This window comes from Sinocyclocheilus anshuiensis, unplaced genomic scaffold, assembly GCF_001515605.1.
Source record: "Sinocyclocheilus anshuiensis isolate Anshui unplaced genomic scaffold, SAMN03320099.WGS_v1.1 scaffold44, whole genome shotgun sequence".
NCBI lineage: Eukaryota > Metazoa > Chordata > Actinopteri > Cypriniformes > Cyprinidae > Sinocyclocheilus > Sinocyclocheilus anshuiensis.
Window position 1 is genome coordinate 1,476,882 of NW_015555746.1, and position 22,495 is coordinate 1,499,376.

The window sequence follows — 22,495 nt, forward strand, 5'->3', positions numbered from 1 at the left end:
CCCCCCCCCCCGCTCACTCATTCTGTCTCTCAGTACAGTGGATTTTGCCCTAATGACTGTGAGATTATGAGATCTGAGGGATATCTGGCCTCTTGTTTGTCAGTAGTCTTCACTTATTCTTTTGATTTGCTGGCTGATGCTTTTGTCTCTCTGTCAGGAGGTGGAGGCCCTGTTTAAAAGTGAAAAGTGTCCGCAGGTTATCAGTGTGGAGTTTGCGCACAATAACAACTGGTACATCACATTCCAGTCTGACACTGATGCTCAGCAGGTATTATTGACAAACACACACAAAAGGCCTTTCTCATGGAATAGATGTCTGTATAAATAATTGGTAAAAATCATATGGGAGGATGGTGTGCCACCATATTGTGTTTTTTGGACTTTTTAGTTTAGATCATATGATGCAAGTAAAAATTGCCTGAATTTATTTCCTGTAATATGGTTTATGACTTTCTAATCTGTATTGTGTAACTTTCTGTTTGCCATTATAGTTATTTATTAAATATGGTCATAAGGAAATTTAAAAAGCAGTAGTTAAAGACTTTCCCTTTGTTTTATATTAATTGCTCCATTTGAAAAATGCTGCATTTGAAAGGGTTAAAACCTTGTAACTGCTGCAATAATTGTCTGATACACTAATAAATACGCACATTCGCTCTGCTGTTATTGCATTAATGATGCCTAAAGTGTTTTTGCTTTTCTATGTTGGTTTATTAAATGCAAACGTTTTTTTTCTGGATTGACTAACGTCACATTGTTTTACAGGCCTACAGATACTTGCGTGAGGAAGTCAAAACCTTTCAGGGCAAACCAATTATGGTGAGTGTTCATTGTGCTGCCATATCTCCTGTTAGGTCAGCTGTAATTTAAGCACCCTTAATGTGTGCATTCCTGGCCGCCACTTCAAATACAGCATGCGTCACCTTGACCACTCCGAACGCTGTCATGATTAACCGGATTCTCTGAAGTACTCAACTTTGACCCTTTGTTCTTTCAACCAATCAGTGATCAGTTATCCAATTAATATGTAACCAATAGGAAAGACCTCACAGACAGTGTATAGGATTATGTAATCCATAAACCAGGCTGTTTTTGCGCTGTTCAAAGTCTCTTGCTTTAACTTGTACAACAAAATGCACTTTATCTTGTGCAACCCACATCTATAAATAGTCAAACTAAAGGCATCTGTATGAGTAATGCATGAGATGCATTTGTGCCACATGAAGGGAATCTTCTCTCAAGCGCCCTGCTGAGATACTGGTAGACGTTTATAACAGTAATTGCTGGATTAGGGAGGTGCATGTACTGTTTTATTTGTTTAGACAAATGTGAATACTGACTTATCATTTGTGGTCTCCCTTCAGTTTCACAACTGAGTGTAACCCATAATCAATGATCTTTTAGATGTTCTGGTTTTAATACAGGTGTCTCTTTGTATGTTTGTGTCGGCAGGCTCGAATCAAGGCCATAAACACGTTCTTTGCTAAGAACGGTTATGGGGCCGTTGACTCTGGGGTTTACTCCACTCCATCACAGTACTCCTCTCCAGTTTACCTGCAGCAGGTGTACCAGCCTCCACAGCAGTACCCTCTCTATAGCCTCCTGCCACAGACATGGACCCCCTCACCGACCCCTTACTTTGAAACGCCACTGGTGAGAACTTAGTCTTGAAATATGTTGAAGTGTGTTAAAAATGAATCAAAGGATTCAAGTGATTCACAGTGAGAATCCCCCATACAATAACATTAACACTACCACCTGTTCTAATGTGCTGATTTGGTGCTCAAGAAACAATTCTTATCACAGTTAAAATGGTGCTACATAAAATTGAGCATGTATAATGGTTTTCTCTGAATTATTAGAAACAGTATTTATTTGAAATACTCATTTTTGTAACAATGTAAGAGTCTTTACTGTCACTTCATGAATTTAACACTTCCTTGATAAAAGGTACTTTTTAATATATATATATATAAATAAAAGGATTAAAAAAAAAAACTGTTTAAAAACACAAATGTAGCTGTTTATGAAAGATGTATATGAAACTTCCAAATTTTTTGACCCAGTGATGATAAACTTAAGCGCATAGAGGGAAGCAGGGAGTGATCAGAATATTTTGGGAGTTCTTTTTCTTCTCCTTTTCTGCTACTTTTATCTCACTTTTCTTCTTTCGCTGTCTCTCCCTCCTTTAAGTCTCTGTCACTCCTGACCCAGTGAGCGTTAAGATTATGAGATCTGAGGGTCACTTTACTGTTTGCTATTAGTAGCATTAGAGCATTGTAGCAGTTCATTTACAGTCTTTTTAGAGTCACTTTGAAAGTGACTCATCAAATAAGCTATCTTTTATGTTAGCCTTTTATTTTGTTATCTTTGTATTGCAGTCATGAAAGCTGATAGAGTCACAGTTAGGGATATGCCGGTATCAAATTTTCATGTTGCGATTAATTGCTAATGCTTTTATTACGGTATTATCACGGTATTGAAATTCAGTTTAAAAAAGTGCTGTCATAATACAGTATAACAGGTTTAATAACTTTTTTCTTATAACAAAAATAACAACATTTAAATGCAATAAAGCAATACAGAAAAATGTATAAAGTTAAAAGTTTTACACAATGTTCCGCCATGTGCTTCACATCAGAGTGCGCATGTGTCTTTCACGCAGCATACAGCCATGTTGTGCATATTGACCAGTTTATGGGAAAAGTATTCTTAAAATGCATTCAAAATTCTAAATAATTTGTAATATATAATTATTCACGGTATTTAGAAGTGCACATGATAACAATATCGTGCATATTCATTACCGTGATATATCGCATTACCGAATATCAGCACAAGTGTAGTCACAGTGGGTCTCCTAGTTTGTAATCAGGGTTGTGATTGCAGGCCGAGCTGCAGGGGACTTGCTGCAGTGAAGTCAGGGCAGTTGAATAATTTTCGAATGGTTACCATGCCAACAGTTATTTGGTTCATTTAGCATATCACAATGTAAAGAGGTGCTTTGGCCATGGTTCACAAAAATGTGAATTCAGTTTGTAGTAGTTTGAGGATGTGTGGGTTAAAGGCACTATATGTAAGATTTGTTAAAATATCCAATAACCACTAGAACGGTGTTATATATTTTGCTGACTTGTGTACTTACATTATCCCAAATGTTTCGAAGAATGTTTAAATCCATAGAAATAAGCAATTTTAACTAGTGACACGGACCGTGTCCATAGTGTCATTGTGTCGCCTGCCAATGATGTCATAAGCCCTCGATTTCCCCTCGGTTTTGTTTTGTAGAAAACATGGAAACACCAAAGACGCTTTAATATGTTATGCGTTTTATTAGACCGGTGACGACCGCACAGAGTAGCATAATAACAGAACTTTCAAATGTATCTAGTATGATAAACCGGCGCTGCTTTTTTTTTCCCCACATACGCACGACCGGAAGGAGCGGAAGCGGTCATATACATTGTGCCTTTAATCTCAGCTGTTGATTCATCTTGCAGGCTCCATTTCCCAACAGCACATTTGTTAATGGCTTTGGCACAGCAGGAAACTACAAAACTGGCTCTTCTCCAATCAGCCTTACACGCAACTACCCCCGCAACCGGTAAGATCCTGAAACCTACATTTTGTTTTAAGAATCTCTTTCTTAGTCTGTTCCTTTCCTTCTCTGCCAAAAACGTAATAGGTTGTTTCTTCAACCATGGGAACTTTATATCCCATGGGCTGGTTTTTAATAAAATCTGACTTGTTTTATGAAGGTCACGGTAGAACCATCTTGTAGACATTAACTTGCTTTGCTGCATTTCAGATATGTTTGCAAGGTTTGGTTTTATATCGAATTCATTTGGCAGACACTTTTGTCCAAAGCGGCTTACATTTTAAGCTATACATTGCTAAAAATGAGTCAAACTCATGACCTTAGCATTGCTTAGTTCCCTGTTCTACCACTTGAGATGACATAAACAGACAAATAAACAATTCTGGTAATTGTGCAAATTATTTATAATACTTAAGCAAATTACAATTGTACCTCAGTTATTGTGCATCCTTTCCAATTGAATTTGCTGTACTTTTTGTCCAAGTGTGAAATTTGTTGAGGTTTACCTACATTGATTTCCTTTCATGTACAGAAAGTTAGGCAGAGCTCTGTTTGACGCACTGGAGTCACAATGACTTTGTTCCTTTACTTTCTAGACTTCCACTTTATTCCAGAAAGAATGTAATCAATTCCTTCAGGTAGATATGCTCTGCTTTTACTGGAGCATTTCTTCATTTTAAATGATCATCTTTTGCATGTTCATGTACCATGCAAACTGCTTTAAAAGAGGGGTTTGCCTTGATATGAGATCTACAGGATAAGTTAGCCAGTGGCGCGTTTATTGCCAAAATAGGTTTAATAACAAATGAGACATGCATAATTTTGGCTGCAAGGAAACAAGCACAGTATTTTACACCAAGGAAGATTATGGGCAGTTGTAACAAGTGCTGATCATATTTATGATGTTAGAATAATCTTTCACTTTAGAATCAAGAACAGTCTTTTAGGTCAGTTTTTTTTTTTTTTTTTTTTTTTTTTTTTTTTTTTTTACTTTTTATTTGTTATTTTACCTTCTAAAGACTTCTTATTATTATATTTTCTCTACTTTATTGTGGGCTTTTTAAAAAAAACTTAAGCAAAATTTAAAAGAAACATTATGCAAGTTTGGAATTAGGGGCTTACACAGGCAGAATTCTATTTGCTTGTTGGTTCATCTGTTGGTTTAGTTTATATTGGTTGTTTTTCTGTGCTGCTAAATGGGAGAACAACTGCAAAAGAAATGAAAATGGTGTTACTCTTCAGGAACTTCTCAACCAAACAGGCTTTTTTTCTTGTCACTACATATGTATATCACCTCCATTTGTGATGCTTGTTATGCACCGCCAAAGAGACCACCTTTAAAGCCCAGCTGGACAAACTATCTGTTCCACATTTGTTTACTCAGCTTTGCTTTGGCTTTGGAGGCTCGGTTATAGTTGCATGCAGTCACCTGATTTTTGTGTTGTGTGCAGGAATCATGTAAAGCCACAGCCTCATGCTGACGTGTGTCAGCTGACAGAGACTTCATCTGGTACCGATAGTCCCCAGCCTCCATGCACTCCTACTTCAGACACCACTGCCTCCTCCCTCACTCCGCTCTCTGAACCGCCAGCTTCCCCCAGAGAGAACCACCACTCAGACCTCGGCATCAGCAGCCGGGCCAGGTCCGTTTTTTACGTGTGTGTGTGTGTGTGTGTATACATATATTTTTAAATGAATTTAACTAAGCAGCAGATTTGGTTGTTTTGACCCAGTGATGATCAACTAAGCGCATAGAGGGAAGCAGGGAGTGATGGGAAGACTTTAAGAGTTCTTTATCTTCTCTCTGATCACTTCTCCTTCCTCTTCTTTTGCTTTCTCTCTCTCTCCTTAAAGTCTGTCACTCTTGTCCCAGTGAGCGGTAAGATTATGAGATCTGAGGGTCATCTTTTGAGTGTGTTCACTGAACGGTGACAGGGTTGCTGATAGGATTGTATTTAACGACTTGTGATGTGTCTAGGAGAGGAAGCTATCGTGGCATGAGGAGGAGAAGAGAAGATGAGAGAACGGTATGTCCTAAATGTTTATTACATGGCTCTCTGAAGTACTTCATTTTTATTGCCCATTCTTGCTCAATTATTTGTGCTTCTCATTTCATTTGTGTTTCATTTTTCACAGAGGCCGAATCCTGAATCAGAAGTGAAAGCTCCACCCCCTAAGTTTGACCTCGCAACCACTAACTTCCCGCCATTGCCAGGAGGTGTCCCGAGTCGTCTGCCAGGTGTGACCGTGCAAACTGAGTCGGTGTTGGAAAATCGCATGGCAGATGTAGTTAAGGGCATCAGCAGGGACAAGGTAGTAAGAACTACTTCCTGTAACCATTTATTCTCATTTACATTTGTTCTGCTTGTACACCGAGAATCTCAGATATCACTCAAGTAAAGTTACTATTTTTCTGTGTTTGTTTAGCCGGAAACAAGTAAGCAAGATGTCAGTCAAGATCCTGGAACATGTCCAGTGGAAGCTCAATCGACCGGATCCTCTACTCCAGCGCCAAAGCTTCCAGCCACAAAACAGGACACACCTACCACTAGGTACAAACATACATGTACAGTAGGATCTTATATTTTGAAGAATTTAACAATGTGGTAAAGAATCACATTTTCATTGAATCATACTTTTATTAATACTATTATTTATTAGGTTTAAATTTGTGAATTGTGAATTTTAATATAATAAAATATAATAATTAATTGTAATACCTATTTATTGGTTATTAATGTTTTAAATATTCTAAAAATTAACACTGTTTTTGCTATACATATTATCAAAACAATTTGATTCAAATTTATGCACTTAAAAAAATATAATTGAAACGTACAAATAGAAGCAGGTTGATTTCAAATCACATTTCTCTCTACAGTACGTCAAATCAAGTGAAGAGACCTGAGAAAGAGGTCCAGGTCTCCGACACACCTCCAGACCATGCGTCGGTGACTACAAAACACGTCCAGCCCATTTCTGCCCCCAAACCTTCACGCAGCCAATCAAGCACTTCAAGCACTGCATCTACACCACCTGTCCTAACAAGCACAACTGTCCAGGTAAATGCATTCATGTGCTAAATTATATCTTCCTGTTGCTCGTTCACATCTGAAGGTCGGAATGGTGATGTCTGTTAACTTAAAGGTTTTTTGAATCCCCTCAGGAGCCTCGGAAGCTGAGCTATGCGGAGGTGTGTCAGAGGCCACCCAAAGACCCTCCCCCTGCACCGGCTGCCCCGCCCAGCCCCACCCCTTCTCCCACCACAAACCAACCACTACGTGAACTTCGCGTCAACAAAGCGGAATGCCCATCCTCATCCCGCTGCAGTCCTGGCGAGAAACTGGAGAAAGGAAACGAGAGTCGGACGTCCAGAGAGCAGACTGGCTACCAACATGGTAACGGCCCCAGAGGGTCAAGTTTTAAGCTCAGAGAGCAACAGAGATGGCCTCTACAGGGTCGGCGCTCCTCTCCACAGACGGGGTACTACAGACGCAGTGGAAAAGAACAAAACATCCCACCCAGATCGCCAAAGTAATGCCTCGTATCATGCCCACAACACACGTGCACACTTGTGTGTATGCTTAGATACACAACTTATATATATGAAAGTAAGAGTATATAAATCTATATATATAAATATCTATATATAAATCTACATATGAAAACTGGACTGTCGCACTGTGGTGTCGAAGAACCTTCTGCTTCCCAAATGACTGCGATATCTGGGAAGTTCCTTAAAAATACAGAAGAAATCTAGGAATTTAAGATGGAAAAACCTCTTACACTTGAAAGGAGAAATGGAGACTATGCTTCCTGCGTTGTCTGTGATTTACAGCAATTAGCTTGTGAATGAGTTTTGATTTTACTTGGAGTGTTTAAGGTCCTGGCACTAGTGTACAACGCTGTACATTTTTTATATATATATATATATATATATATATATATATATATGGTAGTAGTACTGTTGGTGAGAAATCAAGCCAGCACATGTTCTCCATATGCAACAAATCACACAAAGACAGCATGGCAACACCCCACCTGTCCATGAGTCACCTGTTTTTTTTACCATTACTTCCTATGTTTGCACCAGTCCTAAAAGCGGCTGGGGAAAAAATTTGATTCAGATGTGACGCTTTTAAAAATGAAAGATGCACGGTGATTCATAACTGTTTTTTTCTTTAATTTATTCAAACTGTGCACAAGAGGAAACAAAATATTGATACAAGGTTCCCACAGTCCTGGAAGACCAGGGAATTTTTAAAGTGAGATTTGGACACTAGGAAAAGTGAGTCATATCACTATTATAATTAATTCTTCAGCTATAAATTTAATGAGTCTGATTTTTTTATTATTTATAAAAATGTATTGACCTGAACATGGTGGAAACTTGTTGATATTTGGCATGTCATTTAAACGGCTCTCAAGCAGGTATTAAGGGTTTCACATGATTTGTAAAGCGAATCAGTTGTGCACATATGCCGTTGTATTGTAATTGCTTCGTGACTGAATCAAAATTAAATTATGAGGTGCCTATGGATTCCCACCCCAGTCTAAAACTGGAAGACAAGTGTGTGTACATTGTTCAGACAAAGGAAGAGGGAAATGTGTAGGTTTGAAGGACAGTGAGAATGAAGAAGAAGTTTGTCATGAAGAATGGATGAAATGGTACTAGACATCCATTGAAAAAAGATTTGGACATTGCGGTGTATATTCAAGGTGATTTTTGAGTTGGTGTGTCGTTTTGTATAATGTCGTATGGTGTCATCTGATGTCCAGTGTTTCTGAAGGCTGGGTCTGTCAGTAACCGAAAGATCAAGCTGCTTTATTGAAAGAATGAATAGAAATAATTCGCGTAGATGAGCAAACCCACAGTTTGTCTTCCTTTCCCTTGGGAGTGCAAGTCTTGTTAATGTTTTCTAGTGATCAGGTTGTTTGTAGTGTCTGCTTTTGACAATTTTGGTTTTATTTTCTTTTTTTATAAATGTTTTCTCCCTCTGCTGTAGATGCTGGTGACAATAATCAGGTTGGATTTTATGCTCTCAGAGTTAGTGTGCTGCTTCAGAATCGCCAGTTCATGTCCAGTCTGTGATATTGAGTCAGTCTGTGTTTTTCTTTGTATGTTTGTTTAATGATAATATGTATGTGACGCTTGCGTTTATGCCTGTACATTTCAGGTATGATTACATGTAATATACCTGCTACAGCACTCATAATGTACCCGTCATCCAATCTCATGTCGAATTTGGTAAAAGAGAGGGAACTCAGGACCTCAGAGGAAATCGGTGATGTCTATGACTGCTAACTTTGTCCAATGCTTACTGCAGGATTTTTTTTTTTATTTGTAGCCTGTTGAATTCAGTAACCACATTAAACTGTTTAGGGGTCTTAAGTTTCAGTTAATGTATATTTGAATGTTTTAAAAAAACGTTTAATCCGTGACACTGTAATGCATGATCTCTCCTCAATTTGTTTTCCCTCCCCTCCTTATCGTCTCGTTCACATGCATGGATGGGCTGTGCACAGATCCAGACCAAAGTCAAATCAGCAGAGAGACAATCTCAGGAAGTGCTGTTAAATGCAGTAGCTCCTCCCTCACTCCTCTCTTATCATTCTGCCATGGGCAGGGCCACCGTTGAATGAGTGAGTGGTTAAAATCATGATTGTTGATTAGCAAGTTGAACAATGTATGTTTTAGTTTTATGAAACTTTGTGTGTAGAACCTTATAAAGGTGTCCTATGAAAAAATTCTCAAAATCCCCTACTTTATATTTGACCGTTTCAGACGAAAGGATGAAGGGAAAGTTCATGCATCAGTTTTATTTTGTTTTAATTTATTTTGTTTTAAATTGTCGGTTTCTTTAACTTTCTTTTAGTGTGGCTTTCTTGCCCTAATGTGTGTTATTAGTTTGAGATGTTTTCAGATTTTTGTTTTCTATATTTGGCAATATTATCCTTGGGCACAAATTATTTCAAACTGTGCCACTAAAATTAAAAAAAAAATCAGTGGACCTGGTTTTCTTTTTTTATTCTTTTATCTGAATTAATGGATTTGATTCATAACTGGTTGGTGAAATGAAATGTATTATGTTTTGTTGCTAGTCTCATAACCTGTGTAGGCTGTAAGCTTTTTAGACATGAAATGGTGCAGTTACGAGTAGCAAGTCTTTAGCCAAAAAAGAAAAACAAGTATTGTCCTTTTCTTTTTAATTATATAGGGGGGTAGACATAGCAACTGCTGAGTGAAGTGTTTTGGATGATATTGTAGATGTTCAATGAAAAAGAAAAAAAAAATGCTAAAGGAAACGAAAGAAAAAAATAAATGATAATGATTTTAATCAGTGTTTGATTTTTATTCTTGAACAATCTGTAGAAAATGCTTTTTTTTTTTATAGCAAATAGCAATTTCTTTTAATTATTAACCAAATATTAAATGGTCCTGAGTGTTTCAACACACACAGAACAAAAGTAATAAATTCTTTGTATTATAAAACCCTTGTGACTTTCTTTGCCTGTCAAGTTGCAAAATGGTATTTTCTTGAATACAAAGTGTTGAATACAAATATATTTTTTCATTAATAATCATTAGTTTAAAAAAAGGTGGGGTAAAATCCTATTAGGATTTTATTTTATTAGTCCCAAACTGATATCCATATGGAAATCGTCTACCTATTCTTTTCGGAGTTTTTTTTTTTTAACCCCCAACTGGGACATTTCACATTTTGTAGTATCAATCACAATGAATAAGTTGCATCGCACTGAATTGAAAATGTGAACGACATTTTATTGCAATTCTTTGCGGATTTGAATAATTTAAAGATAAGTCTAATCAGTTAATGGTTGTCATTCCGTGATATTCTTTCAAAAAAAAAAAGCTATAAGGGCTTTATTAAGAGTGTTTTTTTCCCCCGCCAGTAATATACCCGTTTTCATTTGACGCGGTTGGTGTGCAGCACAGAGATGCGTAAACTAGAGCACCGGATTTTTCATCACGGCTCCGAATCTGTTACGTAACGACTTAAATCTGGTTTTGAGTATTGCCTCAACATATCGCGAGATTTACATATTGTGAGCAAGCTGGATGAAGGAGTTCCAGAGGTGGGAACGCGGAGAGAGGGAGGAGCAGGGTAAGTTTGTAAACACTGAAACCCTTGGCCGATGAACAGGTGACACAGAACACATTTGGATTATCTGATGCATTGCAATTAGTGACTTCAAGTGTAGCGGCACTGGTCGCGCGAATGGTGGAGGTGTCATGAGCACCGTGTGTACACTGCGCGAGCCGCGACATAATTAGAACACTCCCATTATAACCATCGATCATAATCTAAGGCGCTGGCATTGTAGCTTCGTTTAATATAATGGGAGTGTTCTTGTTTTGTCCCTTCGCGTCGCTCGCTTGCAGTGTAAATGGGGTGTTACAGCCTGTTGGCTCATGTGTGGTTAGCATTAGCCTGTTAGCTTTAGTGATGGGAAGTCCGATTCGTTTCCGCGAATCGGTTCTTTTGGACAGTTCGTTTAAAAAAACTAGGTAAAATGATTCGGATATTACGTATGCTACCACGTAATTGCGTCATCTCGTGGTCACTGATTTGCCAACTTTTTGATAATAATAATATCAGTGTGTCTTGTTTTAGTTGTTATAAAACAGCCTTATAGAACCTTAAATATTTCTACAACATTTTACTTTACATATTTTACTAACGTTTTTGCATGTGTTGGTAAAGCTGCCATGCAATCACGTCGTAAATATAACTACAATATATTTTAATTGTAACATTAAAATAATTTTACGTTTTGGTTCACTTCAAATGCTTCTACTGTCAGTTCATTGATTCAGTCAGATTCGTGGACGAAACATTCGGACTGGTTTTGTGAACCAGTTCAACCAAAAGATCCGACTCAAAATAACGATTCGTTCACGAATCGGACATCGCTAAGTAAGAACCTTTTAAACGAAACACAGCGCGCCAGGAGTTACGACAAATCTTCAGACACGTTATCGTTTCGTTATAACGGTTGTTACGACTTTATTGCATACTAGTGTGGAGTAATTTTATTGTATAGATAATTCTGGAATGGCTGACAGAGGAAACGCATGCTAGCTAGCGGTAAGTGTTGGTGTGATAAAGCTATTGGGTTGAAGCGGGTTTAATTTAGCGGAAATGTTCTTTAAACAGGAATGATCTCAGACAATAGTCAAATGAAAGCGTCTTATCATGTAATCATCATGCACATTATGCAATCAGTTGAACCCAGCAGGCCTCTCTGCTGCAATGAAGTCTGGATTCCTGTCATCTGTCAAGAGACTGTACAACATTTCAAATGCAAAGTTTGGCAGGAATTATTTTAAATGGGGGTTTATGGTCAGATGACTGTTTAAACAACTGAGATGAAACTAACAGAATTGAGGTTTTTAAAAAGTCTGGGGTCTCATAAGATAAATCAACTATTCTTTCTGGATGGTGTTTAGAAGTGACACAGGAAGTAGTTGATCTAAAATGGGAGACGATCGACCTTTTGTCTGCACTGCCCTGGGCTGTGGACAGGTAAGAGCTATTTTCTTGCATTATTGCTCTTAAATTCCCCTTTTTATGCCGGTCATGTCCTTCTGCATAAGGTGTATAATAATGTATAAGTATCCTTTATGGCCCTTAATCTTGGAGCCAGAAACAGATTGTTGCTCCAAACTTTTATTCTAAAATCACACCAGCTGTTTTAATCCCTGCTTCCACTGAGCAACTGTAAGAGGCTCCCATAGCACTGCATAACTGGATAACATAAGCCGTCATCAAAACAACAGATGGCCTGATATAATCTACTATTCTGTTTCTAGCTTCCATCTGATTTGAATTAGGATGAGACGCAAATTGACTGGAAACTTTGCAGCGGGTTAATGCATGTGTCTCTGTTTCTCTCATGTCAGAGGTTCACCAATGAGGACCATTTGGCAGTGCACAAACATAAGCATGAGATGACGCTGAAGTTCGGACAAGCTAGAACAGACACAGTTATCATAGCAGGTTTGTGTCCCCACATAGATGAATTTGTCATTGAGTGCTTATGTTAAGGCCTGTTTACACCAAGAACGATAATAATGTGTGTATTATAAGCACACGCTAAAATTTTAAATGTTTGAGTTCTTTAAGGTCGGGTAGATTCTGATTGGCTTTCAGTGTTGTATCAAAAAATCATTCTGGAAGTGATTCCAACAATATAGTCCCTTTGTGTCGTAACAGATAAGGCAGAATCCATTCTGCTTTAAAAGAGTGCTGTTGTACTACATTTACGGACATCAACGTTACATTTTTTACAAAATTTGATACAGTAGTTAGCCGCCTTTGACTTTGTATTTGTTGCTAATACTGTGTGTACTTGTTTAACTATACTTGTGAGGGCCAAATGTCCTCACTTATACAGTATAGTGAAATAATATGACAACCCACTAGTGAGGACATTGTACTGGACCTCATTAGTTAAAAAGGCTTATGAGTTGGCCAGAGCATGTTTTGATGTAAATCTAGTGTTTTGCACATGTGTCTGTGAGGGGTAGATTTGGGGGGGATAGAAAATATCATTAACCTGATAGCAAATCAATGGAAGTCCATGCAATGTCCTCACCAATAGTCAAACAAACGTGTGTGTGTGTGTGTGTGTGTGTGTGTGTGTGTGTAGATCAGACACCTACTCCCACCCGGTTTCTTAAGAATTGTGAGGAGGTGGGTTTGTTTAGTGAGCTGGCTGGCTCCTTTGAGCAAGATCTCCGCAAAACAGAGGAGGAGAGGAGAATTAAGGGCACGGTAAGATTTCAAATAAGAAAAGTGTAAAATATTCAAAGGTTATCAACTTATATGCTCTGTTTGACACAGTTTCTTTAATGAATTTGATATCTTGAACCTCAAAGCTTCCAGCTCTACAGACACCTACAGAGGTTAAAGAGAGGGAGGGGCCTCTTGAGATCGACTCCTCCCCTCCGGACAGCCCAGACTCTGCCTCCAGCATGACAAACAGCAAAGATGCCGTTGCAATGGCAAAAGAGCCTATTGCTATGAGGAAAGCCAAGGTGAATTTAAATTTGGGGCTAGATTGATTACAGTATTTTTACTTTTTTTTTCTCAAGTGCTGCATATAAAATTGTCATGTATCTGAATTTTACAGGATGTTCCTCCACGAACTGCAGCAAGTTCCACCCCTACACCAACCATAGTGCGCCCAGGCTCACTCCCACTTCACCAAGGATTCGACGCCATGAACCCAACTCAGCCCTCTCCCACCTCTGTTATCACCAGGACCCCTCCGTCAAACAGACTCAGGTACAAACACTAGTGCAGAGGGCACTTCATGTCAAAAAGCCTTTTTTATGCATTGTAGGTGTTGATCCAACCAAATGAAATCACAAGCCTGACTTTGTGATAGGTTGTGTTCATCCTCAGCAGTGAAGCAGATTCACTCCTCCGAGTTGAAACTGCTTCTTTTAATTGCATGAGTCATTTCAGTGTTGTTCACACCTCTGCTTCCTCACCCTGCATGAGGAAAAATGTCCTAAAATAGTACCTTTATGACTCTTTTCAGTTCGCCGTCTGGTTCTTTTCCCATGCTGATGCAGCTTCCAAATGGTCAGACTGTTCCTCTGCTGCCCAGTCCAGGGCAGACTTCAGTCATATCGGTATGGATTTTATTTGTAGTAATATTACAACTAGTATTAGTCTTATTAGTGCTGGTGCTTTAAGGAAGTTGAATTAAATGACACAAATTTTTGGAAAGGATTTTATCAAGCTGAAATTGTGCAGCACAGTTAAAAACTCTCTCTGAGAATTTGCTTCCTTAAATTAATTCCTTTTAAATCATTGCCACTACAGCCAAGAATTTTTTTTTTTTTTGTGTCAAATGTATTGGTTTTATTTAATAAAAGGTTGTAGTTATAAGTTTATTATTGTATTTTATAATTTTATAGTATTTATTCCTATTTTGAATTGACTTTTGTTTTATATTGTCACTTTTCTTAGTTTTTTTATATTTAGCATTTTTATTTTTTCAGTTTTAGTAATTGTAGAATTTAATTTAGAATTTATTTAATCTTATTTTATTTTTAATTCGTTGCCAGGATAACATTTTTACATTTCTAACATTTCTAATATGTATTCATCAAATATTTATATTACATCTCTAACAGTAGTTAACAGTAAGTTATTTAGCTCAAATATTTGTGGAATATCTGTTACCCTTATGGAGGAATGTGTGTTCTTGCACTCTGTGCTGTTTTTAAGTTTTTTTTCCAACTTCTTGCACCATCAGCATGTCAAGTTAAAAATAGTTCAAAATTTATGCATTCCACTGCACTCTGTCCAGCTGTTTTTTAATGCAAGAATACATCCAATGTGTTGAACATAAAATCAGTCGTTTTAATTATACAGATGGCCTTAAAGACAACTGACTAAATTAATATGAAAATATATAGTACATCTGCACTTGTGAAAACCTCCCACAGACATATATCATTCTTAAATCAAAACAGTAGCAATTACTATTACCTTTACAGTATCTGTGATGACATTTTCAGCAATATGACCCTCAAAACAAGCTCACATCTGTTTTGTATTTGTGTCTATGCTTTGTGTTTATAGTATGTTAAGCTTGTGTTGTTATGTGTGTATATATAGCTTGCCAGATCATCAAACCCAGTGCCCAATATCCCAGGGATTCCAGGCCCTCCTATTGGTGGGAGCAGCAGTGGCTCCTCCTCTCCGTCTGGATACAGTACACACTCTGATGCCAAGACGGTGAGAATGCGCGCACATACACCCACGTTAGCACACGCAGTGTTTACTTAGGTATAAATGCTTAACAATGGGCTTATTATGTAACGATTAACTAACTAAAAAATGTAACACTCAGGTTTTGAGCATTAAATTACATGTTGTGGTGTTTCCTTGTGTTTGTGTATGGGATCTGTCTCCATCTAGAGGCTAAAAGCAGCACTTTCTCAGCAGAGTCCTAGTGGACCATCACCAATACAAAAAACAGATCAGACTGAGACACCATCACCTGCTCAACCACAGGTGCTCACAGACATCTCATGCCTGTGTTACATATATGCTAGTATTTGCCTGTTCTTTTGAATAGGGTTTGTGACATAAATAGTTAAATTAATAAGTTAAATGGGATATCTTCTAGTAAATAAGCTCAACTAAAGCATTATATATCAGTATACACTATTTTACTGTTGTCATATGCTTGCGTTATCAATGTATTTGACAGCTCAAGCAATATTTTGCAGGTGTCCCCTGCTCCACCAAAAGGAGGCCGCAGACGACGAGGAGCAGATATTGAGCCGGATGAGCGCAGGCGCCGTTTTCTTGAACGGAACAGAGCTGCTGCTTCCCGTTGCCGGCAAAAACGGAAAGTGTGGGTCAGTGCCCTGGAGAAGCGCGCTGAGGAGTTAGCTACTGCTAACGTCACGCTCACTGTGAGTCAGACGGACAGAGTGAAAAGATACAGGAAATAAAGTGATTTTGATTAATTGTGCATAATGTTGTTGAAATTTTCACTACTGTTTGGGGTCAGTAAGGTTTAAAAAAAAAAGTACTTTTATTCAACAAGGATGCTTGAAATTGGTCAGAAGTGACAGTAAAGAATTTTACATTCTTAAAAAAAATCTATTTCAAATAAATGCTGTTCTTTTGATTTTTCTATTCATGCAAGAATCCTGAAAAAAAGGTATCACGGTTTCCAGAACAGTATTAAGCGACACAACTGTTTTCAACATTGATAATAATAATAATAATAATAAATGTTTCTTGAGCACTAAATCAGCATATTAGAATGATTTCTGAAGGATCATGTGACACTGAAGACTGGAGTAATGGCTGCTGAAAATTCAGCTTTGCCATTACAGAAATACATTACATTTTAAAATATATTCAAATATAAAACAGATATTTTAAATTCTAATTTAATTATACTTTACAATTTCACTGTTTTTACTGTATTTTTGATCAAATAAATGCAGAATTGGTGAGATCTCTTTTAAAAAACATTACAAAATCTTCCTAACCCCAAATTGTGGAACAGTATATTTGTATTTTTGATCATGCCGTTGGTTGAGCCAATGTTGCTGAGTCCAGCTGGTCAGACACTTTTTGGGGAATACACTTATTAATGGCTTTCTTCTTGTTGTCTCTGCATATTAAGCAGACATGGAATATCCAAAAATGACCTTCATGCAGTTTGATAATAAGACCTCCTTGACACAGTCATGTAAATGTGCTTGACAGAGTGAAGTTTCCCTGTTGAGGACTGAGGTGACACATCTGAAGGAGCTGCTGTTGGCCCATAAGGACTGCCCTGTTACTTCCATGCAGAAAAAAGCATATCTCGGTAGATCATCTGTTAATCATCATCATTCTCCTCCCACAGGGCCAACATATTTTCTTTATTTGTCCGAAATGCCTTATATGTAACATTCATCCTTCCCCCGTTTCTCTCCCTTCAGCTGCAGGAGTGGATGAGAGTTCAGTGGCGGCATTGGTGATGCCTGTGTCGGTACCGGCTCCGGTGTCGGTTAACGGTCTGAGCGTGCGTGCGGCAGAGGCTGTTGCTGTTTTAGCGGGAATGGGCTCGGGCCAGTGGAGTAACACAGCTGGAGATGCTTCCTCCCAATCGCAGCCCACATCCAGATGATGAGCATGTTGTTCAGCCAATGGGAACTAAATATACTTTCAAAGGAGTGAATCGCCCTTTTCCCCTCAAAACTGTCAGTCCTGGTGTGTTTGTAAATGCTCTCATGTGACAAATGGGAACCAATGTTACCACGCTCTGACCACACCCTGCTCACCCGTAGCCTATCACAGACCCTCCCTGGGCTAAGTAGTGACATCATAGGACGCCCCTGTCAGACTGCACAGACTCGGAAGCACTGCAGTGGAAATGAAGTCTCTTCTGTCATCTCTATAAATACAGCTTTGCATATACTTGTATAGATCTTCTCACTAATGCATTGAGTTGATATTTGTCTCGTTTGCAGATATTTTTAATTATTTTGCATTGTATTCAATGGTTTTTCTAGTATAATGATTCGTTGCATGATTCTGGCCACATTAGAAAGATGATTACTACACTATGCAGATAAGTTTAACACCTTCTTTCTCAGTCTCTCTAGGTGACGCTATCTCACACATACTCGCTTTTTCCATTTCCCGCTCTTCCTCTCTGTCTTAATTTTATTGTGGTTTCTAAAGTAATTTCTCTCAGGTCCGTGCTTCTGTGGCTGTTTTGGTGAAGATCGTGTCTCTCACGTTAGCGTAATCTGGTGTTGCAGAATGGACTCGCAAAAGCTTAAGAATGCAGAGAAAATATATTTTTATATTTGAATATTGTTAATTGGTTTGTCTGCATTTTGCTATATATACATGTTTTAGATCAGTAATGATTATGATATACTCTGCTGAATTATAGGTATCTTTAACCAAAATACATAAATCCTTTTGCATTAGAGGTTAGACGCCAAAATTGAAGTGCATCTGGTCTCATAATAGGGAACACGCGCACAAAAACTCGCGCGTAATGACTTGTGCTTGCGTTTTGTGAATGTACAGTAGTTAACTAACCCGGCTATGAATGTAAAGTCTCGTTTCAAAATGGTTGAAATGCTTTTGAATAAGTGATAGGATGGTGTTATAGAAATAAAACATTATTATTTCTTTGTTGGGGCCCGAAAGACTCACACTTTGCCACCCTGAATGAATTTCATCTGGTGCGCATAACTAACACATAACTTATTGAGTTGTATTCCATTAAACAGTTCATGCCTGATCACTTTTTTTTAAATAGGATAATCTGTGTTAATTTAAGTTTGGCTTTTATATCAAAACTGTTGCTGTTTTTTTTTATTCAGCTTTGAATATGTTTTTTTTTTTTTTTTTTTTAAATAGAAGCTCATTTCTACATAAAAAAAAATCATGCAGTGATAAATCATGCCTATGATATAAAAGTAAAAAATATGAGACAGAGTCATAATTATAAGATACAAAGTCAAAATGAATGCATAAAAAGGCATTGTGACAAAATTGAAACTTAAAAAAATAAAATGTAAAGTTTTTGAATGACGTAATAATGACTTGTAATTTTGACTTTTTGTCTCATAAACATAAATGTTAATGTCATTATGACTTTTTATCTCATTATGATTTACCAAAGCATACTTTTTTGTATGTAGAGGAAATTGGCTTTGATAGGTTTTGGACAATGGCATCATATTTCTTCTCATAATGTGTTTTGATTAGATGATGTGTAGATTATCTAGGTTTTTTTTTTTTTTTTACATGATCCAATCTGCCATATCAGTTTCTGTCACTGACCTTCCTTGCATCTGGATTTATCTTTTTTGGATGTAGAACGTACTGCTTTCCACGGTGTGTATAACTCACTGATCCCAAACTGTGTAATGTGTAAGTGAAGCCCTTAAACTAGAGCTGTAAATATGAAATGAGTGTCGGCATACAAACATTGCTTGCTGTATGATACTGACTAACTGAAACGGTCCTTAAGATATGTTATAATTAAACATTGTTGGAACTCTAGCCTCTTGTACATTCAATGAGATGCGTTGAGCTGGTTTTCTGCAATATTTATCATCTTGTTTTGAAGGTGTTCTGTTCCTCTGTGTATATAGAGGTGGCACGGTGGGATTTGTGTGCGTAACTGCTCTGTTTATATGGATTAGCTTGAATGAGGTGCATATGCATTGTGTTGTTTATCAGTGTGAGCAATATATTATAAAAAATACAAACCTTGTATATTGCCTGTGTATAAAAAGATTTACAGTGAAATGTACACAAGTAGGACATGTTCCTTGGATTAAAAATATCTTTTTAAAAATGTAACCTAATTTTACAGGAAAATATTGTACAATTGTAACAGTAAGAACCTGTTAATTGGTTAATAAGTACCTTTACTATATACATTAAAAAACTGTAATAAACCTAATGCCCTACTTGTGTAAATCACGTCGAAAGAATAATCGTCCCAATACTCACCCACTTGTTTTGCAAAATCTCTATATAGTGGGGGTTTTTTTCATCTTTTTGACAGACTTAGTGTGTTGTATTGAAAATAGTTGCTTGAAGCTTCTTCAAAACGTCTCCTTTTGTGTTTCACGAAAAAAAACTACATATGGATTTAGAAAGACGTAAAGGTGAGTAAATAACGACAGGATTTTAATGGGGGGGGGGACTACTTTAAAGGGGCTCTATTATGCTCTTTTACAAAGTCTTGATGTTGTTTTGGGGGTGTATTAGAACAGGCTCTCATACTAGGTTGTTCAAAAAACATTTTTCGCATATTTTACATTATTACAACACCTCTCTCCCCAGTCTGGCATGAACAGCTCGAATAGTTACTCTATCAAATGAAGGCCTGCCTTCTGGAACACGAAATGTGCTGTGATTGGTTAGCTGGGCCAGTGTGTGTTGGGCCCCTTACCATAGCCGCCTGCTAGCTTTAGTGTAAATGTTGTGTAAAAATCAAATCAATTTGAGCGCGATTTAAACCCGGATGATTGTAACCACTCTAAGTTCGTCTGCCTTGGGAAAGCCGTTGTGTAAAAATCAAATCAATTTGAGCGCGATTTAAACCCGGATGATTGTAACCACTCTAAGTTCGTCTTCCTTGGGTGTCTCCGACAGAGTGATAACACTCGTTGCCTTCTCTAGTGCAGCTCAACCAGGTCCCATTCGTCAATATTTATGATATCACAAATCCCGGAAATTATGCGTTGTAGTCCAAACGAGTCCGTTGTAGTTTTTGGAAAGTGATTTCTGGTAAATAAAATATCTCCTTTTGAAGTGGACTTTGAGCTTTGTAACTTTGCAGATCTTTTTTATGCTCAAACAGAAACATTACAGACTAACTAAAGTTGAAAAAGTGAAAAAGCATAATAGGACCCCTTTAACCATTGAAGTGTTTGAATTCAAGATACTGCATTAGATAAAGATTCCCTCTCACTACACCAGAGGGAGCAAATCGCCGCGGCTTCAGAGCACAGGCTCAGACTCCTCGAGAGCTCATCCCGAGCGCTGGTCATGTGACTCTTCCCATCGGCTGGGATTTCTCTCTCGGCATGGCGGAGATGATGGAGCTTGGTCTGCTGTCTAATACCATTTGTTTTTCACTGTGAGGAGGACACTGGCTTTTTTGTTGTCGGTAAACCGTTCTGCGCAGTTCTTCCCCCCGGTTTCGGCCCATAATGGCGGAGCGCGGTGTGGATGTGTCCGCTCTCCCCCAAGAGGTCCGGGAGCAGCTCGCTGAGCTGGACCTGGAGCTGTCGGAGGGTAAGCCTTTAAACAACAACGGCTCTTCCTTCCTTGTTTCAATGCGTGCATTTATATGGATATGTACTGATTGACAGGCTCAGTCTTGCATCCTCAATAAGAGCATCCACACACACAGGTTCCTTGATGATGATGCTTCAATGTCGCCGCCGCCGTCCGCTCGCGGAAACATACTGACCTCTTTTTCTGCATCTCACTAGTTCAGCGTCGCATTTATCCGCAAGTTTCGCTTTGTTTTGTTAGTTGTTTTGTTCTTTAATTGTCCTGACATTACTCTAATATGTTTCCTTTATTGCGCAAAACAAAAACACCGAGTCTGCGAAGCGCGCTGGACGTATTTATGTGATTATTTACTACAGGCCACGGTTATTCTGCATGTGTCTCTTCATACTTCATACAGACTCCATCAACTAAGTAGTATTCAGTGTTAGTTGTATATTTATTCTTTACTTAATCTGTTAATGGAAAAAATATAAAAAATATGTAATACCGTTTACAACACAATAGCTTTTGTAATATTACTACTATATATGGCTTTTATTATAATGGGTACTCTCTTTATGGGTAAAATATAATGGGCAAACTAACATTTATCCTATGGCATGATAAAGTTATTAATGATTGTACTGCTTGACACATTGACAGTGCTATTAATAGACCTAAACGAATTTTTCCTGCATAAACAATCAACACCCATATAAGATTCAATGAGAGGTCATGTATGGCAAGCCGTTTTAAAATGTATTCCTTAGAATGAAAAGGTAGCTTTTTAAAATTTCCTTACTGGTACTTATTTTTACTTATTACTTGTAAGTAGGGATGCTCCGATCCGCCTTTTTCGCCTCCGATACCGATTCCGATACCTAGGGTTCAGTATTGGCCGATACCGATCCGATACCAGTGAAGTTTTTTCCCCTCATTTAAATAAACATAGAATTTATATATCTCTGTGTGTGGAAATGATAATCATTCTTTCACAATCTACTAGATACAGACTACTTCATTATAAAGAAAAATAAAATAAACAATAAATCTGAAAAAATATAGGCCTTTTTTAATAATATTTATTTATATATTTATAATCTCTGACAAAAATGTATCATAAACTAGATTAGTGGATAATTCGGCAGCAAAAGTTATTCTAGAAAAATCAGTGCACAATAATTTAAAAAATCCAAACATTTAGTGAAAAAACTATATTTTGTGGGGAACAAATAAAAGTGTTGCACTAAATATGGTAAAATGTTACACATTGCTATTTGTATTATAAAATCCATTCATGAATGTATTTATATATAAGTATATACTATAAAATTAAAATACATTTATGAAATATCTGATATTCCGATTCTGAAATATGTGCAAGTAAATCTATTTGGTAGTTTAAACACTTTTATGTCGACCGCGTTAGTTGATTTATACCGGGTGATGGGCGCCACCATGTTAGTTTGCGCTGCATCCGAGCTGTGGGATTTACAACACGCAAATTCATCCTTTCCTCCCGAAACACGTTAAAGTAGGTCTCCGGTAAACTGGGAGAAGAGCAGAGTAAACTTTATAGTTATCCACA

The 22,495-nt window shown here is 37.7% G+C and overlaps 3 protein-coding genes across 7 annotated transcripts in view; all 3 read left to right on the plus strand.

Moving 5' to 3' along the window:
- larp4ab (La ribonucleoprotein 4Ab) overlaps positions 1 to 9,899 on the plus strand; it is a 21,713-nt gene extending 11,814 nt beyond the window's left edge. For both annotated transcript variants that reach the window (XM_016467116.1, XM_016467117.1), the window contains exons 7-16: positions 158 to 268; positions 766 to 819; positions 1,453 to 1,653; positions 3,501 to 3,604; positions 5,050 to 5,241; positions 5,577 to 5,625; positions 5,735 to 5,911; positions 6,026 to 6,150; positions 6,480 to 6,660; positions 6,765 to 9,899. In XM_016467116.1, coding sequence (XP_016322602.1) covers positions 158 to 268; positions 766 to 819; positions 1,453 to 1,653; positions 3,501 to 3,604; positions 5,050 to 5,241; positions 5,577 to 5,625; positions 5,735 to 5,911; positions 6,026 to 6,150; positions 6,480 to 6,660; positions 6,765 to 7,136 — 1,566 coding nt within the window. In that variant the 3' untranslated portion in view covers positions 7,137 to 9,899. The remainder of the gene's footprint in view (positions 1 to 157; positions 269 to 765; positions 820 to 1,452; positions 1,654 to 3,500; positions 3,605 to 5,049; positions 5,242 to 5,576; positions 5,626 to 5,734; positions 5,912 to 6,025; positions 6,151 to 6,479; positions 6,661 to 6,764) is intronic.
- Positions 9,900 to 10,650: 751 nt separating this feature from the next.
- On the plus strand, positions 10,651 to 17,963 carry atf7b (activating transcription factor 7b). 3 transcript variants are annotated; one of them, XM_016467118.1, is made up of 12 exons: positions 10,651 to 10,725; positions 12,072 to 12,147; positions 12,525 to 12,621; positions 13,274 to 13,398; positions 13,503 to 13,661; positions 13,757 to 13,911; positions 14,171 to 14,264; positions 15,259 to 15,378; positions 15,562 to 15,657; positions 15,876 to 16,064; positions 16,873 to 16,975; positions 17,091 to 17,963. In XM_016467118.1, exons 2-12 carry the CDS (start codon positions 12,100 to 12,102, stop codon positions 17,276 to 17,278), a joined length of 1,374 nt encoding a protein of 457 aa, XP_016322604.1. In that variant the 5' UTR covers positions 10,651 to 10,725; positions 12,072 to 12,099; the 3' UTR covers positions 17,279 to 17,963. The 3 variants fall into 3 exon arrangements, with proteins under 3 accessions (XP_016322604.1, XP_016322606.1, XP_016322605.1); XM_016467119.1 differs by lacking the exon at positions 10,651 to 10,725 and adding an exon at positions 11,414 to 11,709; XM_016467120.1 differs by lacking the exon at positions 15,562 to 15,657.
- A 2,737-nt stretch (positions 17,964 to 20,700) lies between these two features.
- dip2bb (disco-interacting protein 2 homolog Bb) overlaps positions 20,701 to 22,495 on the plus strand; it is a 42,620-nt gene continuing 40,825 nt past the window's right edge. For both annotated transcript variants that reach the window (XM_016467152.1, XM_016467153.1), the window contains exon 1: positions 20,701 to 20,925. In XM_016467152.1, coding sequence (XP_016322638.1) covers positions 20,841 to 20,925 — 85 coding nt within the window. In that variant the 5' untranslated portion in view covers positions 20,701 to 20,840. The remainder of the gene's footprint in view (positions 20,926 to 22,495) is intronic.

Excerpts from the sequence above, each read along its gene's own strand:
- atf7b (XM_016467118.1), top strand. The coding sequence starts at position 12,100 with ATGGGAGACGATCGACCTTTTGTCTGCACTGCCCTGGGCTGTGGACAG. Across the intron at positions 13,912-14,170 it reads CCTCCGTCAAACAGACTCAG|TTCGCCGTCTGGTTCTTTTC; the intron begins GTACAAACACTA and ends GACTCTTTTCAG. Across the intron at positions 14,265-15,258 it reads GGCAGACTTCAGTCATATCG|CTTGCCAGATCATCAAACCC; the intron begins GTATGGATTTTA and ends GTGTATATATAG.